The sequence below is a fragment of the Lineus longissimus genome, chromosome 3 (assembly GCF_910592395.1).
Source record: "Lineus longissimus chromosome 3, tnLinLong1.2, whole genome shotgun sequence".
Taxonomy (NCBI): Eukaryota; Metazoa; Nemertea; class Pilidiophora; order Heteronemertea; family Lineidae; genus Lineus; species Lineus longissimus.
The window spans coordinates 27,487,416-27,508,657 of record NC_088310.1 but is presented as its reverse complement, the minus strand read 5'-3'; the positions used below and the strand labels follow the sequence as shown (position 1 = coordinate 27,508,657).

Here is a 21,242-nt window from a genome sequence, read left to right as displayed (position 1 = left end):
TTTGAAGATGTTTTCTATCATCAATAAATTTTTCTTCCCTTTAAATTCCTACAGAGTGCACCAAAAAAACTGAATCATCTAGGCCTATACTAGATTAAGTGGTGCTTTGAGTCTAATCTGTTGACTACCATACCTGCTGGTGTTGTAGCTGTGGTTTGTCTGTATTTTGTAAGAGTTTAATGTTTATGATGAAACCCCACCACTGTTTTCAGGTGGGATGGAAGAAATGATGTATCACTCCACCTCATACCACCATGACCAAGAGTCGAGTCTCCACAGTCACATGACTTTGGAAGTCGCTCGACGTCCGAGTACCAGTCGTTTATTCTTCGATTACTTATACTGACAACGAATCCAACCCAGTTCTCTAACTGTGCATCACATTGAGACCGTGATTAGCCTGGTCCTATTGCATATAGCCCCTTGGCTTTAACAAACTTAAAGACTCCAGAAAGGGTAGTTGGTAGAGCGCTGCAAAATTTGTACAGATTTTTACCAGTTGGATTGTCATTCCCGGTCTCCCTTTACAGAGTGGTTACAGGTTATGACCTGGATGTGACTTGCTTTGCTATTATATCATCTGTACTGTTGTCATGGTTAATTTTTGCTTGATTATCCAGCTCTAACTATGTTCTCTTTGCGATTTCAAGGTCTGTTCTAATGTACCTCATTAATTCCTCCATCTAGAGCAGCCACAGTCGACATTGATCTTGTGTTTCCATGACAACCCAAGATTAGATTGTTACCATGGCGACCAGAGCTGCAACATGTGAGTATAGGATTGATGTATGTTGATGTCTTGGTTAGGTCGAGGAAATTATGTGGTGCATTACTCAGGAGGGATGGTGACATTCTTTTCAAGTTAACACCTTATGACTTGGATCTTATTTAAAATGTAAAACATAGGAGCGATCCAGAAGCACCTCAAGTTGCATTTGCTGTTGTAGTTACCGGATGAAAAAGACCTGTCGTTCAGAATGAGATAACCTGGGTGTTTTGCATTTCTAGTCTTTAGTAAAGTGGATCTGTAACTCTTATTAATTTATTTCAAGAGAACCATTTCATTTTTAGTCAATGCTAAGTTGCGGAATTTGAAGGACTACTTGTACAGATCGTCCAACAACATCACTCCCCTGCCATCTGGTGTTGATGTGGCTAACACCCTGAAATATTTCTCGCAGACACTTCTCAGGTGAGATAATTTTAGGACATTTGCCAAGTTTTCAAAGTTTTCAAAAAATTTTCAAAGTCAAAAACTTTTTGGGACTGGTGATGTTTCTTCAGTTTGAGCAGAAAAAAAAGTGTGTAAAAAATACTTGGACTCAGAAATTTTTTCATCCTTCAGAGTTGAATTTTTTCATAAGTTCAAAATTCTGAAAAATTTTCAAAGTCAGGGTTCCACTGTACATCCAAAGCCCTGATGTTTTTTCTCCAGCGTCTTGAAGGATGTGCCAAGCATTCCTGATGAGAGTTACGGACCTCGCCAACGAGATAGCATCCGACTGTCCGTGTTTCCCAACTTGAACTATAGTGGACTGCATGCCTGTGTGATTGGCATCATCGATGTCGTGCCAGTATTGCAGTATGGACAAACAGGTAAGGAAAGGTGTTGTTGAATTGAAATGAAGTATAAGTTCTCATCAAGATCTTTATAATCTGCTGTCTTTTAAAAACGCTTGGGTCAGGGGCCACAGAAAAGGCGCACCGGACCATAAGACGCACCCCCCGATTTGGGGCCAAATTCAAAATTTTTGCCTGCGCCTTATAGTCCGAAAAATACGGTACATACATTCCCCAGCCTAATCCTTAAGACTTTCCGCACTTCACTTGGACATTGGTTGAAGGCTGGCTGTAATATTAGAACAATGGTTGCTCTACTAAGCAGGTATTCAGCATCATCATCATCATCATCATCATCATCATCATCATCAAGTTAGACTTCATGGCCCAGGCTAGGACTACTTGTATTTCAGTAGTCCTTTTAGCTTATGAGACTAAGTAACAAAGTGACCATGCAAATAGGGATTCAATTAAAATGTATCGGGTATTCTTTGTCTCATAAGAACAAAAGCTGTGACCAGTGTGAACCAGGGAAGAGTGCACCCGGTGACGAGATGATTGTAGAGTCATCGAGATGCCCTCGTCTGCATCCCATCTCTTGATCTTTTGTTCATTTGGTTTGTTCCCTTAGTTTAAGATTCTTGTTAATTTTCTTTGTCTTGCTAGCTGGTTGTAAGTATGATTTCTATCATTTCTGGGTCTACAGTTGACAGTCTGTGAAGTTTCATGTCTTTCCTTGGCGTAATGCGTATGTGAAGTTTCTTTCAAGTGACCAGTCTCTTTCAAATTCACTTTTAATTTTAGTTCAGTTTCTCTCTATTATTTTCAATGACTACCGAAGGATGGTAAGAAACACTCAAGACAGGCATAACTGAAAAGAAAGTGCATTTAACTTAAACTAAAGCCATAAAGTCAAAGACTCGGTGAGACAGTGTTAGCCTAAGTGGTACTAATTGCAATTTCTTTTCTAGGGGGATTTTCAGAGCTGACAGCCGGTGACTTTTCCTCCTGTTACACTGTTTATGTCTGTGTCATGCACAATCACTGCAAATATCAATCACGTCATTGTGACACGTCATCCTGAAAACTGTATATTTCTGTGAGATTTCTTTGCTGAGTCTTGGCACAGAAGTTCACAGAACACAATAGGCCATCTGACTACCGAGTTTAGTCAGTTCAGTATCAAATGCACCTTGTTCACTGCTGTTTTCCTTTCTTGTCTACATGTTCTGTTTCGTAATGAAAGTGTCCAGCTCCTTGTAATGGGGAAGTTTGTGATAATGAGGATAGTTTGGGTTTATTTCAGTGCTTTTTGAAATATTGTGTTTTTAATCAGTGCTCACTTGAGCATTATTCGATCTCTCTCTGTCTCACATTCATTTCAAAACTCAGTTTGTAATCATGTTCTCATGTGGTTCCTGATGAAGTAGTACTGACATATACTGCATTGAGAGACCCTGAAAATACAGCTGTCCAACTAGAATCCATTCAATTGCGAATTTCAGAAATCATGAAAACAACAAGATTGTTTAGGAGACAAATATTTTGGAAAGATGCATGTTTAACACATTGAATAATCCTCATCTTCTCTGCAGCTCTTGGTGAGGCTGTGCTATGTGTCCTCGGCTGCCTGGTGCCCTTCCTAGAGTACGACCTTCTGGACTCATTGCCTTACATCGTGGCTTCAACCCTAGCTACCTTCCCTCAAAGTTTACACTCAGACACAGTAGAACTGCTCTGCTCAAACCTGCTGCCCATGACCTTAGGTAAGTACTAAATCTTGCCGAATCTTTAAGTCGTGACTACAAGCTGGTGCTAGACGACCCTGGTAAGCATCCTCCAGTCTCCAGAAGTCCCCTAGGTTTTCACCTAAGCCTAGCTGACCTTGTCAACACCAGGGGAGGAAAGTCTGAGGGTTTGCCAGTCAAATCTCCTCCAGTGTGAGAAACTTGCTGTCTCTTTGAATGTGTAGAAGTAGGATGAATTATTGTTTCATACATACCAAGTGACTATTCTCTGTCTGTGTAGGTTATGCGGAAGTGAATGATACACCAACATACGCCAGTGAATCGGTCGCTGCCATTATCATGATGGTGTTCCAGTATGTGGAGAACCGAGGTGAGTAGATGTGATTTGTCAGTTTCTCATGAGAGATTCACACTCCTTTAAGTAAAGCTTCATAGTTCCTGTGACTGGGTAGGTTAGACATCTCGTACAAGGAATGACTGAAGCCTGCTGTTAGAGTAAAATATAAAGCCTTAGGAGTCAAAAAGGACCTCTTTAGACTGATTTTGTTTCACTTCATTCTCTTTCATATTCCAGAATATCACTCGAGGCTGGTGGAATGCCTGATGAGCCTAAAGATGGATGTAGCCAAGGTATCATTCATTTCATCGTCCCCGTATTAGAAGTTCATAATTTTGTTGGTGTCAACTTTTGTAGACAAACTAAGCAATTCAGAGCTGATGTGGATGAACTAGGCAGGTCACTTGTCTACGTCTCAAGTACAGTCTTGTAGGACAATAAAAGGACACTTAGAGTGTGCATGTCACAGTGGAGTCTTGTCACACTGCTGTAGAATCCTGTTGAGGACTCCCTTACGAGGCTGACAAATGCTGTCATCTTGTAGGGAGTGGCCACATGAGAGAGGTCAAATGTTGTCTATATTTTCATATTTCTTATCACTTTGTTGTCATCTGACCCCCAGGATCTGTTGATGGTGATAGCCTATGGACCTCCACAATCAAGGGCCCCAGCAGCGAACCTCCTCTTCCACTATTGGCCACAGCTCAACCAGGCCCTTTGCGACAAAACTGGCAGACATTACAAATACTTGGGTAAGATAAGTTGTGTGACGACAGAAATCGTATCGTTTTGTGAACAAATCATGCAACTTTGTACTCATACTATGGTGTTTGTTTTTCCTCTGTCAGTACCTCCACGGAAAAGTGATAACCTTTTTATTTCAGCGATATTCAAAGCATAGCATACGGGTAGCATACTAGGTGCCATTGATAATCATCTTGATACAGTGTGTCTACACAGTTACATCTAAAATAACACTATACCATAAGTCCAGCTGAAAATTTCACTCACTGTTTCGGAATTCAGTTTTGTTTTATATACATGTATGTAGCTAAGGAAAAAGTGAAGGTTTTGAAAATTCAAACACAGCTTTAAAGTTTGGGTGACATTTTCAAAAACTTCTCTGTTACTGACAAATTTTTGGATGAAATGTATGTTCAATAGTTCTTGTGAAAAGTGATGGCTAATGGCGACTTCAAACACACACAAAATGTTGGTACAGTCTGGTGTCCTCATCACTACTTCAGAAGAAGACAGTTTGATTGGTAAAATAACATGTGAAAGGTTAGCTAGATTCCTGTCAACACAAGCACCACCAACATTGGCCATGTTGAAACAACTTTAACCAAACTTTCTATGATTTCTGCTCTTTTCTATCTATACTTGTGTCGACCCCTTCCTCAATCAGGATTTGAGTTCACTGGTAAGATTTAGCTCCAAAGTATCACAATCATTGCAAGGACCTCTACTACTGATGTAGGATGCCACAAACACTTCATTCAGCAGAGTGTCCAAGATTACTGTGTTGTTTTACATCACCCTAAAAGAGAAACAGCCTGTCTGATTCTGAAAGGTATGATCTTTTGGTTGGCGAAATCAATAATTACAACTAAAACGTTGCCTAAGAAAGCAGCAGGGTATTGGGGGCAGCGGCTCCAAGTAGCCGCAACGTAAGCCAAACCTGGACTAGAATGTAATCTTGGGCACTCTGCCTACCAGATGTGGATAATCACGTGCTTTGATATGCTTAGTAAGCTGTGTTACGGTATGCTAGGTAAGGTTGGCTTGATGTAGGTTACCATTTAGCTCTTGCCATTGCTTGGGCTCAAAGGCTACGACTGACTGCTGTCTACATAGGTTTGGATATCCTGTTACACCTGTACTGTAATGTTCATTTGAACTGTTTGTCACGAGACGTTTGCCTTCAATACTGACTTTATAAGGCTCTTGTGCAGCATCCTCTGCCCTGGCTTTCTAAAATGACCTTCTGGCCTTTTATCACCCTCAATCCCCAAACCAATGTAGCATAGCTGTTGGTTGCAGTTGAGCATCAGTGGTAGAGTGATATGCATACCTTGGCCAGTATATGCAGAGTTGAGTTATTCGATGTGTTGTCGGCTTTTAGTATATTGTTATGCAGTGGCTTAAATAACTCGGTGTTAGAAAATATGACACTGTGTCTGAACTATTTCCTCCCTAAAACTTTTCCACGTTGATGCAATAACCAGAAATGTGTAATCTTCGGTTGAACTTTTGGTTTGTTTGAGTTCGTTTGAAGAAATTTGATTGTCTGTATAAAACTACACATGTAAGTGCAGTTGATGAATACTGAATGATAAAACTCTTCATAAAAATGTTACTGAAGTGTTTTCTGGTTGTTGTGTATTGCATGCCTGACGATTTGATGTTATGGTGTCGGTTTCTAATGCGAGGATATTTAAGCCATTGTCTCATAACAACATCACTAACTATTCACATGCACTGATGATGTAAGGAAAGAAGTTTTTGTGAGTTGGTTGCAGCTTTGGCTGACTCGGGTAAAAACAGATATGTGAAACTGAAAATTAGTGGCATGTTGCTTACACCTTAAGTTCTGTACGAGATGAGTTTGTTAAAAATCGATTGCTGCAAGTTTCAGTCAAACATGTGAACCAACTGACAACAACTGCATTGCCTTGTCCTGAACAACACATTTGTCATTTTTGATTCACAAACATTGCCCTCCTTCCCATAAACAACATTTGATTTTAAGCATCTGTTTTTAGAACTCTGCTTATTTGTCGGTTGAACAGTTTTTATCATTACTAGGATCAGAATTATTGAGGTACAAGTTTATATCTAACTGTTTTATCTTCTCTGAAAATGTTGAATTGCTTTTACTAGTTTTTAGAGACGTATTCTTGGTTTATCTTCAAATATTCTACATGGTTATACCTGATACAGCCGATGGGTGCCGACTGACTTCTGAATACAGCAGCTATTAGTTAAATTTCTTGGCCGGCCGTACAAATATTGTCAAGTTCAGAACTCAGTTGGCTTATCGTAGATAGACAAGTTATTTGCAGAGGAGTTTTACTGTTTAAGTTAGTGAGTTGATGCATTTGATGTGGAGTATATTTTGATTTGAATGATGTTGAATTTCCAATTTTGGTTCTGCACCGGATTGATGAGTTTTAGTGTGATTTCAGGCTTTAAGTTGTATGTATATATCATTCAAGTTATATAGTGTAAATGGTTTTTGCGAGTTTGGCCTCTGGTTATTCTTGTTATGTGCATAAAGACTGCGGTTTCATGTCTGAGTCTGACGGTTTGCACGCACTTTTATGTGAGCGCACATGTGGTTCCAATGAAGTTCGTGTACATTTGGTGGAAAGCACTTTTTGTAAAAAATCATGTCACAATGTGTATCTGTAAAGATTGATGCATCTATCCAAGGATGTTTTGTTCCTTGAATATGGTAAGGTGATCTTAATTCTAAGGCCATTCTGAGGTCAGTTGGTTGAGGCAGGAGCTTCTCTTTTGTTGTGAGTGCTGACAAAGAGAAGAGCTGGTCTGCTCCAGTCGTTCAGTCACTATAACTGACTCAAGTTCCTCCACAATTCCCAAATTGCATCTTCAGACTTTTAACTCACATATTCAAAAGAAGGCAATAGACAACACTGATTAGTTCATACAGGAGTAGACATTCCTCAAGTACATCATACATGAGATAAAGCTTGTGTGTGAAGCAGGGAGCGCCCTACATGAATGTTACTGCATTCAAATCTCCGTACAGTAATTCGATTGATAAAACAACTACTGTTTCTTCTTCCCTTGAAGCCTGGAAGCCGTTGACATGCCAGAGAGAGAATTGCACCAATGCTGGCAATAGTGTGGCTATAAAAGTGAGTAAGGTTTTCACTCCAGTCAAGTATTGAATGTCTGTGCACAGTGCAGGATCATAATCATATCAAAGTCAAAAATGCAGCTGGAAATGAGAATTCTGAAAGGCATTTGTCTTGGGGTCAATACTTGAAATGGACAAGGCGTTGAGCCATAGTCCTTGGTGTGGCACCCAAGGAGCGCTAAGGACTGCTATGTTGACCAACGGTCACTCTGAGCCATTTCAGTACAGATATTGATATCTCACTGTAGGTCCCTAATCAAGAATGCTCCGGTAGACTGAAGGATTTCTAGCAGTAGAAAACTTTTGATTGTTTTCATTTCAGATGTGTTTGGATCCATCTCTTGCCATCGAAGCAGCAGACAAGCCACCGCCCCTCTATATCTGTGGTAGCTGTGTGGATGTCCTGAGGCGGAGTCATGCCGAACATCTCGTGGACGTCTTGCTTCCCATGGACCACGTCTCACTCGTATGTGAGAACAAGGTAGGAGACGAATTGAATGATCGAATTACAAAAGGGTTGAACTCCACCAAGGTATTTCCCCATCACATTGAGAGACCTTTTCTACAACTTGTTCAACTGAGCAGTTACATATTTCATGTTGCACAATTTCATGGTTTGTTCAACAGTGGAATATCGTTGTTTTTTCAGAACTGCACCACCAAAGACAACATAGCCATGTGCACGTGTTTCCACATCGAGTGTGCAAGCTTCAACGGCAACCGGCCGATCCGCTTCTGTGAGAACTGCCACAAAGCTCGACATGCCAACAAGAAACATGTGGTCCAGGTGACTGTGCCGTGTGTCTGGCAATGTGATCCGGAGTTGCAGTGCTACTTGGTGGAAGCCATCGTCAGGTAAGGTATTGTCCTTTTCTCGATCTAAACTCTCAAGAAAGGTGGCATGGTCTAATGTAAGGTTTCAGACTTGTGATCTGTATTATGTGGAGTGATTTCTGGCACAAGGTATCAAGCAGAAGACTTCTTATAACGCTTTATGTGCATTGATTGTGTTTATAGACTTCTGAAAGAGGCTCAGCCAATGGAGACCAAGCGAGTGGTGGAGATGGGTGAGGAGGTCACCCAGCAACATCTGGAGGATGAGGACGAGGAAGAAAACGAAGACGACGAGGAACAGAAGCTGTTGAGTAGATACGGAGTCTGGCTACTGGTGGAGCTGTGCCCGCCAAGCCAAGAAGTACCGGTGGTAAGTAAACTGTTCATTTGGAATCATCAATGAGAAGTGTCAAGCATCCAATGTCACATGTTCACGAGAGACTGGTTTATAGGAGTTAGGCAAAGTTAATCAGGGACGCATTAGACCAAGCTAATCAGGGACGCATTAGACCAAGCTGGATTTGACAAAGATCATGGGCTGATTCCAATCCTGTTGGACCTTAGGAGAGTAGAGGCAACCAGACAGGCAGCAGTACATACCCGATCAGTCCTGCTGGCTTAGTCCTGAGAGCCAGCTAGCATGGAGACCTTGGTCAAATGACAGGAAGTTGGGTTCAAAGATTAGATGAAGATCGAATACACTTTAAAATGAGCTTTCTTACCATATTTCAGGAGATCTTGGGTCGACTTATAGCGATGTTGTTCCAGTGGTTTGATGCCACAGCATATCTCCCGGATGGTAAGATCAATTTCCCAATCATTTACCAAAGAGAATATATGTGTGTTTCTTTGAATCTGTGTTAGTTTTAACATTACTCCTCATATTCTATTTAGCTATCAACCCTTGTCTTCAGACATCTCTCCTGAGGAACTTACTAGAAATGATGTGTTTGTCTGTTAGTTATCTCTGACATATAGCCTCACTGTCTCGGTCATAACATCTGTCTCTTCTGAGTAAAGTTTTTGCTTTGTTAGATTCTTTGTCTCCTTGTCCTGATGCAGAGCTCGGAAATAGGTCGACTTCTAAATCAAGATTCTTTGACGTGACTTGACTTTACTCTGTCACTCCAAGTGGAGCACAGGTAGCCAACAAGATTTCTCCACATTCTCAAGCCCTGGGCAGTTCCCTCGACTTGGGTCCATGCAAACTTTGCAGAGAAAGCTCCCACAGAAAACTCTTATGCTATTCCTGATCAAGTATGTAAGAATATTTTCTTTCAAGCGTGTGGTGTCTCGGTTCTTTGTGCATGGACACATGGGCCGCGGCATCAGACACACAGTATTCGATCTGGTGCTGATATATATGCTACAGGTTTCTTATTTTCGAGCCTTGCGTCACTACAAGCCTGATACATTTGAAGCGCATGGCAATTTCTTATGAACAATTCTAAAAATAATCCATCTTTGATTTAGGATCACCCAAAATAAAATCAGGTACAGTATGGTTTAGTGTGGCTCTTCACTGACCTGCTCTGGATACTTGACCAACTCAACACCAAACATCAACCTCAAATGAAGATATTTAGATAAAAAACATGAAATCATGTTGAATTGGTATTCATGGGTCTATGAACCGTGGATTTGCCTGAAAGCGCTCTATGAATATCTTCATTTTGGGTGTGTAAGATGTTACAAGTTTAAGATATATCCTAACATCTGACAATTGCAATAATCATGGACTTGAACCTTTCATTTTTTTTTCATTTGTTTTGGTGCTTTATCTTTCTAACCTTGATTTGAAATAGATTTAGAAATACCTTTCACACACCCAGTACTTATAAGAGGCCAAGCTGCTGTTTGATGTCATCTTACGACTGTTCACTGGTTTGAGATTCAGTCTCGTTTCACGAGGATTTGCTGCATAACTCTTCAAAGCATTTAATCTAGCTTTATTTCCAATTACCAAACCACGTAGTGATAAACCATTTATTTGTTGAATGGGCTCATCTCCCCTTGCTGGAAGGCCTGCAAGTAGGCCCTCCCTGGTTGTGTATCAGGTTTGACCCATCTTTACCTGCAAAATTGAGTTCGGATATTAGCATAAGCATTTGGAGCCGTTTCGTCTTTAGAAACCATCCCATCTTAAAATATCCACCTGCAGTTTAGTCTGACCGAAAATTCAAACAGGAAAAGGAAGTTTAGAGTACTACACAGTCCCTGTATCAGTGGATTTGTTGTCCTCTTACCAACACAATCTTTATAATGAAATGACCCCAGAAATATTTCTACCTAGGACAGCATATTTGCTACAAAGGTGTAACTCACAATCCTGAACGTCTGAGTTCTGCGACCTTGTCTTGCTACTTTCAAGGTAAGGTCACACACAGAGTAAACCAGTGCACATTTGAATATCAACTGCTGACTGATCCAACATCGAAACAGTGTTCAAAAGTCGAGATTTTCTTATGTGGTGCAGTGTATCCGTAGCACTACAAAACATTTTGACGATGTTTTTTGGCCAGTTCAATGTGAATATCACACTGATGTTTTCACACATGAATCTCACAATTCAATGACTTGACAAGTCTTAATAACACCCCACAGTCTGTGACTCACATATGTCTGTATTGCTATCACTTTTGCTTCAATTAACTTTGGTAACCAAGGTTGCAAGGGGTATGCCATTCGATTCCACCTTGGTCGTTTATTTGCCTTGCACCCTGCACTTAACAATTCAGTTATGTAATGTACCACAGGTTCGCAAGTGATGTGACATCAAGATGCATGACTCCATTTCCTGCAAATCATCAAGCAATGATTTGGCACAATCTTTAATTCTGCTGCCTTGTTGGTTTCTTGTTCACGCCTACAGTAACTCGAGAAATGTTGGCAGGTTATGTTCAAGTATGGCATCATTTGCTGCTACATGTAGCAGAAAGAATGCTCGATCTATGAAAATGAATCTTTCAATCCCTTGCTCTATCTCTCACACTTGTTATTCCTATAAAGAAAGTGATAAAAGCTAACGATTTCAAGAGACACTCAACTACTTCTTTTCATTTCTGTCTGGAAACGTCATATTCTGTTTTCTCCCAGCCTCAGGGAAGTTCAGCTGAGTGTTGTATTACATTTTGACAATGAGTGTTCATTTCAACTATTTTCATTTTCAGATAATATTGGGAATGCTTTGGAAAGGCTGAAGCCAAATGTAAGTTCATTTGTAATATCTGCTGCTACGATAATGTCACTTACACGACCACCCCAGTACCCGACCACGACCACAAGATTGGGCGGTCCCAATAATAGAATAATCTGGAAAAGCGTTCAATGTTATCTGATGTTCTGGTATGACTTGTGTTTCAGTATGTCTGCACTTGGTTGAAGGAGATAGCAAAGTCATACTTTGAGGTGATTCTATCGTGTCTACTGCCCCATCCTGTGGAGTATGCCAGAGTTGGTGGCCATTGGTAAGAAAGCCACACCTTTACCTAATGGGGATACTAACATTATGTTTGTCTTATGCTTAGAATCACAGATTGTCATTCTGATTCAGAGGGCATTTGGTTATTGAAGTTTAAGGAGCCTTTCCAAGTTCATTTGCGATGCGTTGTGCCTTGAATGAAGCCGATGAACCTCTTGTATGTACGAATGTGTTCATGTTCTTCAGAATCTCAGTTACTTACATTGTAAGAAAGTTCTCTCAAAATATTGTAGCATGAATCTCTATTGTAGACTACTACCTGGAAGTTGTACTGTACTTTGACTGTTATCTCTTAATCTAGGGACACATTATCGAGTCGCACGAGCCAGATCAAGGAGGGCTTGAACCGTTTGTTTTGCCTGATCCCGTATGACATCATAACCTTTGAAGTATGGGATTACGTCATGCCGTACTGGCTGGAAGCTATCAGGACGGAGGTGTCAGAAGATGAACTGTCGGAACTCAAGGTCATCCTGTGGTATGTTACCTGTCAGTTTCGTTATAAGTGGTAATAGGATAAACCAACAGATAACGTTACAGAGCACTTATTTACATAGATTTTGAATCCTGTGCTGAAGGCTTCAATATGAGAGGCCTACGCACAGTGTAATGTATATGGTGAGGCCAGCTTGGTATTTGAGTCAACTGCCTCTCTTTGCTTCGTTTCATCCCTGATCATGACCCATTCCATTTCCAGCAAAGGCTTCGACATTGACATGTGTCCATTACCATTCTCTGTGGACAGGATGTACGGGTTCGTCACAGACAGATTTGATGAAACAACAGCGTCAGTGCAGGAGCAGGCACTTCTATGGATGCAGGTAAATCCAGTACTAACCAATCTACTTCTGTGTTTGCCCCTGTGACTGTCTGCACATACCACTCAAATTGGGTGCCAAGTGTGTTTGTTTGCCACTGACCGATCTCAGCCAGGAGAAAGCTACTCATGTTCTGAGACTGTCAGGTGCAAAGAACCTACATTTTTTGTCTTATTCAAAGACGATCTGTCAGTATACAGGATCAAACATTACAATTTAACGTCTGCTTTCCAGATTCTGTCATCCCTGGAGATCATCATCCCCCTGCATCTCCTGGTGCACATGTTCCAGTCGGGCGTCCAGAGCCTGATCGATGCCAAGCTGGAGCAGCAGGCGGCAGTCCATGCCACGCTCTCCCCAGGTGCCCCACCAGATGAGATGCAGCCTCCACTGACACCAGGGGACCAGCCCTCCCCATCGTTCACAACTAATGAAGTTAACAAGGAATCTGAGTTGAATCTGCAATGCTTTGTCTACATGCTTGACTTGATCTTCAAACAGGTTTGTGTTGACAACTCTATACGGCATAACTTATACCAACACTAACTTAGCTCCTTGAATCCGGATCAAGCAAAGGGGCTCCTCAAGCCAGTGTCATGCACTTCTTATTGGGCTTAACCACTTCCCAGGATATTTAGTTGTTCTCTGTTGGAGCAGATTGTTAACTTTTGGACCATCACTCATACCTATACTAACTTCCCTCATTTACTCCTGATGGAGCATAGGGCCTCCAGAGAGCAGTGTCTTACAGTTTTTGGCAGGCTTCCTTGCCTCTTCAGGACATTCAGTTCTTCTCTGTAAGAGTAGCTTCACATTCTTGTCGCCAGGCCTTGGAGATTCCTATTAATGGCTTGTCTTATAATGATTTCAACATGCTTCCTGAGCAGAAATGGGTGACCATCAAGCCTGTGTGGATGGAAGTCTATCCGGAGTTTGCTGTCCCTCATTATTTGTGAATAGATCACTTGAGTTTTAACAAAGGCAAAAGGTACCAAAATGTACCATTGATGTCTTCTGAATTCAAATTTTCAGGCTGAGCTGCAGGATGCACCGCGCCACCAAAGCATCTTCCACGAGATGTCTAAAGAGATCATGTCCCTCATTACTAAGATGGTGCATGCCCCCTGGGACGGTACTCACACCTGCACCGATGTTGTCTCCACTAACTGTGTCATGTGCCACAAGTGTGCTCTCTGGCATCAGCTCTGCTGCCAGGCAGTGGAGTTCATCACGCCTCGAGATGCGGTCAGACTGCCCGAAAAGGAGTTACCAAAGGTGGAAGAGATTCCAAAGGTTCACAGTAAGTTGTTGTTATGATGCTGATTTGTAGGATCTCCAGCAGCTACGCAGGACCACCGACTTTATAATAAAATCCGGACTGACTGTCTAAAACGTGGTGAACGAAAGAAGAAAAAAAGGCCAAATGTATAAGGATTTAAGATTAATCTTGCTCTTCTGAAAAGAAGAATGAAATATTTGGTACAAAATCTCCTATGATTGCCTGCTGATCAATTTGTTGTTATTCTACTGCAGGTCAGCACCATCCTATACCTCCAGCCGATGACCAGGATGAGGGTCCATCGTTTGAACTGAACCAACTGCCAGTTCATCTCCAGCTCATTTATGCTCTTCTGCAGGTGGGTGTCAGTGACATGCAGCTCCCCCCTGTATAGTACCCCCAGGTATATGGCACGGCTTAACCCGCTGGCCATGAGGGAATTCCTTTATGGCCCAGTGGTTGGCGCGTTGGCCCCAGAGTGGGAGTTAAGCAACGTTGAGTGCGGTCAACCTTTGGATCGGTGACCGGCGCGTACAATACATCTGGCAGACCTTCCCACGCGATGCGAGCTCTGGATTTGTAGTTCGATACTGAGACGCATGAAGCGCTAAGTAGGATCGCGGACGATCCATCTCTGTCCGAAGGGGGGAATGATGTATAGTACCCCCACGTATATGGCACGGCTTAACCCGCCGGCCATGAGGGAATTCCTTTATGGCCCAGTGGTTGGCGCGTTGGTCCCAGAGTGGAAGTTAAGCAACGTTGAGCGCGGTCAACCTTTGGATCGGTGACCGGCGCGTATTATACACCCCCATGTAATTGTATCTGTTACAGAATGGTCTAGTCACGATAACAACATCATGCACAGTTGGCCATTGACATGGTCTCCCCCAGTATGTAACTGAACACGTGAAGGTAAAATCTCACCACTGAATAAACTATGTGAAATGAGCACAGGACATCATGACACCACAGACCTTAATATTTGACTTCAGGAGTTGTGTCGAGAGAAGGACCACCAGGCCATCTACTATCTGCTGAAGACTTTGAAGCTTCTCTGTCTGCATGCTGAATGCCTCAATTACGCTGCCAAGGACACTGAGGAGTTTGTGAAGTACTCCCTCAAGAAGATGCTCCTTCCAAAGTAAGTGACTTAGTCATGCTATTGAGTCTTTCATGATCTTGTCTTACATTCAAATCTTTATCAGGCCATCTTTGACTCTTTTTCCCTTCAATTGAGCGCAACGATATATTGATTAGATGTATACCTGTGACATGGCGGGTTTAGTTCATGACCCGTTTCTGTCACAACCAGCTTTCTCCCCTGGTGCCAGGAGTAGGAGATAGGAGTTTCGGAATGGAGAGCATCTCACAACCCCATTCTCGTTGGCCTTGTCCAAAGGGATGTCGCTGGACACTACTTCACTATGTCTAATGATGATCTTCCTCTTTCAGTCTCTGGAAGCTACTGCAGGCTGACTTGTCTCATATTGCATCAGTGAATGTACCATTGATGCTGCATTGCCTGACCCTGCCCTCTGGTGCTGACATCTTCTGGGGCCTCACTGAACATGACTTCACCAATGATGACTGGAGGTTAAGATTTGCAGCAGGTTGGTACTTAAAATCACTTAAGAAATGTACTTCACCTTTTGTGTTTGTTATAATCTCATAGTAAGCGTATTGCTTGGAGACACTAGTGTTAAGTGCCGTTGGCCGGGTGATTCCGACCTCAGTTGGAAGGGGTGACTATCACAGGGTACTGTTAACATGGGTCAGGCCTTTATCTTATGCTTGTCCTAGCATAGGCTCAGGGAACTCGATCAGCCAATCGTGGTAAAGTTACTTGGTCCAGATAACGAGCATTGTGTCAGTAATTATATTCTTCCTCTTTCAGTTGAGAAAGTGACCATCCTAGCTCGACTGATGGAACTGAAGGCAATCAAGAGCAACCAACCAATCCTGACGTCCCTTGCCCATGCCTTCTGCTATCTGATTGGCTCCCTGGATGACATGAAGTCAGCAGTCGCACAGAGGACCATTCTTTACTTAGAAACGATCAAGGAAACATCTTTGAAGGTGAGATTTGGAAATAGTGAAGTTGATTTTGTTCTCCAAGGTGCTGTGCAAATCTTTTGATGCGGGTTGCTGTCTTTAAGCATATACTTGTTCGCTGGACAAACCTGACCTGACTGGCAGGTGCTACCCACACTGAATGGCCTTGCCAGAGCCGTGTCAACTGATATGTCAGAAAGTTTGACACCAACAGGAAGAAGTGAACTTCGTGTACATGCTAAAAGAAGAACAATGAAAAACTCTTGGAAGTTATAAAAAGTGGCCTTTCAGTCAGATCTTAAGTCATTGCTCAAGTCTAAATCAAATTATGTTACATTGCAGTGCCTCTGCGTGTGTCTGGAGTTCCAATTCGACTCGGTCATGAACGATCGCTGTATGATTCTGCAGCGTATGCACCAGCTCCACAAGCTGATCAAGGATAAACAGGTGTTGACGTGGGAATTCTTCCTGAACCGATTCGACACTCTGTCCTTGGAGGCTCAGCTTGACCTGGAGAGCACTGGTGATATACCGTATGCAACAGGTACTCCTCGTCTTTGATTGACAAACAAGTATTTATCAAATAAACAAAGTACATTCACCCCTCTACCCGACCAAAGGGCCTAATTGCTGTGTACAGACGAATCCTGCCATGATTTATGTTAAGAAATTGATTGTGGCAAATATGTCATGCTGGAGATGAAAAAAAAATTTCAAGTCAAAATATTTTTTTCACTTGTTTTTCTTTCTTCTGCTCAAAATGAAGAAACATCATCAGTCAAAAAAAAAATTTTGACCTTGAAAATTTTTCAGATTTTTGAACTTGTGAAAAAATTCAACAATTTTGGGGGATTTTCATTTCATTTTCATTGGGGATTGTCTATTGGCTTGAGTTTAGAAAGTTTTGAAGCTTATAGGGTAAGAATATTCTTCATATATTAATGTGGAATGAATTTGCCATTTCTCTCATAACCAGCATTAACGCTGCTTCAACTATAGTATAACAGAATTGTTATCACTCCTGTAGTTCTGCTGAATCTTGAAACTAACCAACCCAAGGGGCTGATGAAGTCATCGAAATTGGACAGCTGTCATCATTTGAAATATTCAGTTATAACGTATAACTGTTGTCTAAATTCATCCTTCATCAGTCCTTGAGGATGAATTTGCTTCATGAATAACCATAGTTAACAACTTGCTCTTAATATACTAATTTTCTTCATGCCTGATAGCAGTAGACAACATCTAATCTTCACAATATTGAGGCCACCTTTGTTCCTGGTGTTGAATACTATCCACCTATGTTTTAATCTGCACCATGACTTACGATAATCTGTGTTACCTCTGTCCCATAACTTCCTAAATCTTGCAGACTTAACAAGCAGTGCGCGAGACAGTGAACACTTCATAAGGAAACTGAACCGAGCGAGATTCGCTCTGGCCAGGACGGATAGTGTACGATCTGTCAGCGAGAGTTTCTTAGCTAAGCCACCATATCGCCGAGCATGTTCTGTCCCACTCCATCTTGTGGCAAAGACCGCTATCAATCCAGCTATGAAAGGTAAGTAGAAAGAGACAATAATGAGATTAAGGCGTCTCTTGGGTTTGATAACGGTATGCAGTCCTTAGTCATCTGAGTTCTTAGCGTAGGCTTAAATTCTCTCTTCTCTACTGTCCTTATTCAGTCTAAAGTAGTTTGAAATTAACGGTTTGAATTCTTAGTTAGGGTTTTCTATCCTGGCTTTACTTTTCAGAAACCATTTGACCTGAGGTCTGGTAGCGATTGAGTTTGAACTTCTGTATTTACCAATAATCTCACTCCGAGTATTCAGTTTTAGGCGTCTTTAGTGTTAGAGAGGCATCTTCGTGTGTGATGGTGGGGTCTGAACAGTAGGGCAGTTTGATGCAGTCCTGAAACTGGTAACTCAAGTCAGATGGCTTTACAATAGCAGGGTCAAAGCATTTCTCTTCTTTGAAGTTAGGTGCAGGATTGATGTAGTTATATCATTTTCGATTTTTCTGTTCAGTTAGCAGTACTAAACAAACCACATTTGTTACAGTGGTCAGAAAATGGTTAACGCCTAATGATTGTTATGATCAGGATCCCACTACTAGTACTGGTAGGCGCTGAGAGGAAAAATTGGTGGTGGGCGTTTGAATCTTGCAAATACACTATGTCTATGAGCCTCTACTCCTGTGATGCATGCAGGGCATTCTGCAAGGCTTAAACTGCGTAAATTGCTTCACTGGGTCCTAAAGCAAAGGCTAGCCCATACTCTGTATCATCTCCTTTGTTCATCATCGCATGAATTGTCCAAATTATATTCTGTGGAAATTTGTTGGATATTTTGTGTACAGTGTTTCCAACCTGTTCAATGAATGCATGAGTTATATTATGGAAGTTGTTGGTTGACGTTTTAAAGGTACATTGTATCCCAGTAAAGTTTATCATAGAGTTTAGTCATAACAGTGATGTAACAAATGCTCTTATGTGTTAAAAGTGATATCACAACAGAAGGACCAAATTATATGCTTTTAAATGATTTGCAAATCATGCGACAGTGTCATGATTATGAATGGTGGATACTCAATGTGTTTCCAGACTTCTTTCTTCCATTTGTTTGTTTTCATTGTGATGTCACTTTGACAAGCAGACGTGATTCTGGTGACCTTGAGAGTTCAGTGTGAAGTGTTCAAGTAAAGGTCGACCATTTTGTCATGTCATTGACCCCATTGAACCAGTTTTGGACCTCGTTTGTGAGTATGATATCGTCTGCCATTTTTGGTGATCTTGTTTGTCTGGAATGCTACGGTTGTTCCAGTGAATGATGAACGGCTTGACTTGGTGGATTCCAAGGAGGGAAAAACTACTACCGAAATTTCACTAACATTGGAGAACATTCAAACATTTTGCCTACTAACCATCCTAATGTTTAAAGTTCTATCTTTCAGCACGAAAAGTCAAAGAGTGCATACTCGGTTTCTTTTTAGATATGATTATTTCAGTTCATACCTTAGTTCTGTGCTGTATTCAAGATCTGAAATTTAGTGATCCAGGTTGTGTATTGAAGTTACAAGATACACTGCGATAGATCGGATAGTGTACTGTACTCAGAGATGAGACAATCTGACCTTTTCCCTTTAGTCTTTGTTGCAGTTCTGATGATTCAAACTCTTCATCAGTTTTATCATAACATATGCTGATAAAACATCTGATTTTCATTGAAATCTTTGACAAGATCGTGCACTACACATAAAGTATCTGATGTTTTGGCAAGTTGTATGACTAGTGCAAAACTGTTGGCAAAATTTTTGGCATTTTCAAAATATTTCTTAAATTTTAACAGTGGCTTCAAATGTCCTCCCATGACCCCCTGGGTTGCATTTGAACATGTCTCATCCCTGTGTACTGTGATTTCATTGCAGAGAAAGAGAAAGCTTACATCCGGCAACAGTCTGCCCCGCAGTTTAACCTCGGTCGTCGCCGTCAATCATCATTCAAATTTGGAATGGGAATGTTTGGTAATTACGGGTTTCCAGGTAGAGTCAAACAGTTTCAGTCACCACAGATCTTTTTACAATTTTACATACTTTTGATGTCTTTTCTCAATTTTTCTCTATGCGTAGTGATGTCATAATATTGCTTATAAATATTCAGACCTGTCAGCATAAGTCAAAAATAGATCAGTCTCTCTCATCTATTTTTGGTCAAATAATGATAGAAAGATATATTATTGATTGGTAACATCTTAAACCATACATTGGCTCATTCCATAATCTCCAGAGAAAGTGTAAAGAAGTAATAATAATATGGGATGTGAATACCCACCGAAGTTCAGTGATCCCTTTTTGACATTTTGGCTAAATTGTTTCTTTCTACCCACAATACATTGCCACAACTATTCACCAGATCGTCTGAACATTTAAAGAACATAAATATCCTTTGCTCCTTTCATAAAAATGTTGGCTTTATAACATGAACACCCCAGTAACTGCCAGAAATTGTAACAACTAGCCTTCCCTGCTGTTAGTTGACTCGAGCTGATAACCATTAAAACCTAGTCCCATAAAAATGTAACAATTAAAACCCAAGACTTAAAACAGACAAAGTAGACATATTTGGGTGTTATTTTGATAGTCCCCACGTCCCTCCCCTTGGAGCGTCCCATGTGGCATTTGGACCCAGATGTTATCCGTACACCCCAAAAGCTCCTCTTGTGACCTCTGTTAGTGATTAACATAGATAAGTAGGCCTAATGTCAGATAGTTTAGCCATGAAAATGTCTAGCACACTGTTGTGGTAAAACGTGAAATATCATCATTGGTATACTAAAAGTAACGAATATCATACATCCAGTTTTGTGTATACATTCCTTACTTCAAAAAACAACATTGGTCAATTTGGAGACAAGTTTCCTTATGGTTTCTGCGACTACATCTCTTTCAAATGTATCACACATGCTTTATCTGATCCACATTGTCTTTTCCAGAATCGTGGCCAAGATCTCTGGCCAGACAGACGGCACCACCACGCAGACAGAAATTGAACTAATTCAACGTCCGTGTGGTGATCTGTCCGGCCTATCTGCATTGGCGTCGAAACAATCAGATTTTAGTTGAATTCTTTACCATATGGTGGTGCTGCCTGTTCTTCAAATCAACATAGGTCTTTGCTGCTGCACTTCTAGTATAGATATATTCACTTCAAATTTCTAAACACACTTTCTATTTCTAAATTTCAAATCTAGGCAAACGAGACGTGAACAGCAATAAACAGCAAAAGGGTATAATCAGTCAAACTAAATCTACTAATAGTCTTTTAAATGTAGCAGTTTAAAAGTGTGAATTTCGTTAAAACAATTAAGCGTAATCTTTTCCGTCTTCATTATGTAGAATTCTAAGGGTGTGAATTTCATAAACGTGATTTTAAGTTTTGAGTTAAGAGCCAAATGTTTCTAATAAGTTCATATGACTTTGATTGTTTATTAAGTTTTGTTGGCAGGTCAGTCCTCATTGCCCTACTGCGCTACAGTGGTCCCTATTCTCCTCTTTATTTCCTTTAATCAACGCTTCCAGCTTTTCATACAAATTTGAGTCGTATTCTAGTTGATTTGACACCTGATTACAGCAGGTTTAGACACGGATAGTGAGTGACTTTAGCTGTCTGCCCGCTGTCTGTAACTCCACAAGTGATGCTGTTACATTTAGACAACGTCTGCTGTATTTTGTTGTACACTCCACGCA

At 41.1% G+C, this 21,242-nt stretch overlaps 1 protein-coding gene across 13 annotated transcripts in view; it reads left to right on the top strand.

Annotated features, from left to right (window-relative positions):
* The window catches only part of LOC135484505 (protein unc-79 homolog), a 33,420-nt gene that overhangs the window by 158 nt on the left and 12,020 nt on the right, over positions 1 to 21,242 (top strand). For 4 of the 13 annotated variants that reach the window (XM_064766043.1, XM_064766039.1, XM_064766037.1 and 1 more), the window contains exons 2-29: positions 688 to 769; positions 1,072 to 1,192; positions 1,436 to 1,596; positions 3,156 to 3,326; positions 3,589 to 3,678; positions 3,883 to 3,938; positions 4,268 to 4,397; positions 5,054 to 5,068; positions 7,465 to 7,529; positions 7,854 to 8,012; positions 8,181 to 8,386; positions 8,549 to 8,735; positions 9,098 to 9,164; positions 9,839 to 9,859; positions 11,536 to 11,573; positions 11,729 to 11,832; positions 12,148 to 12,324; positions 12,544 to 12,667; positions 12,899 to 13,165; positions 13,697 to 13,964; positions 14,198 to 14,301; positions 14,939 to 15,087; positions 15,399 to 15,556; positions 15,841 to 16,022; positions 16,341 to 16,542; positions 17,371 to 17,559; positions 19,425 to 19,538; positions 20,747 to 20,782. In XM_064766043.1, the coding sequence (XP_064622113.1) occupies positions 748 to 769; positions 1,072 to 1,192; positions 1,436 to 1,596; positions 3,156 to 3,326; positions 3,589 to 3,678; positions 3,883 to 3,938; positions 4,268 to 4,397; positions 5,054 to 5,068; positions 7,465 to 7,529; positions 7,854 to 8,012; positions 8,181 to 8,386; positions 8,549 to 8,735; positions 9,098 to 9,164; positions 9,839 to 9,859; positions 11,536 to 11,573; positions 11,729 to 11,832; positions 12,148 to 12,324; positions 12,544 to 12,667; positions 12,899 to 13,165; positions 13,697 to 13,964; positions 14,198 to 14,301; positions 14,939 to 15,087; positions 15,399 to 15,556; positions 15,841 to 16,022; positions 16,341 to 16,542; positions 17,371 to 17,559; positions 19,425 to 19,538; positions 20,747 to 20,782 (3,583 nt within the window). In that variant the 5' untranslated portion in view covers positions 688 to 747. The remainder of the gene's footprint in view (positions 1 to 687; positions 770 to 1,071; positions 1,193 to 1,435; positions 1,597 to 3,155; positions 3,327 to 3,588; positions 3,679 to 3,882; positions 3,939 to 4,267; positions 4,398 to 5,053; positions 5,069 to 7,464; positions 7,530 to 7,853; positions 8,013 to 8,180; positions 8,387 to 8,548; positions 8,736 to 9,097; positions 9,165 to 9,838; positions 9,860 to 11,535; positions 11,574 to 11,728; positions 11,833 to 12,147; positions 12,325 to 12,543; positions 12,668 to 12,898; positions 13,166 to 13,696; positions 13,965 to 14,197; positions 14,302 to 14,938; positions 15,088 to 15,398; positions 15,557 to 15,840; positions 16,023 to 16,340; positions 16,543 to 17,370; positions 17,560 to 19,424; positions 19,539 to 20,746; positions 20,783 to 21,242) is intronic. The other 9 variants (XM_064766036.1, XM_064766038.1, XM_064766045.1 and 6 more) reach the window with 9 other exon arrangements.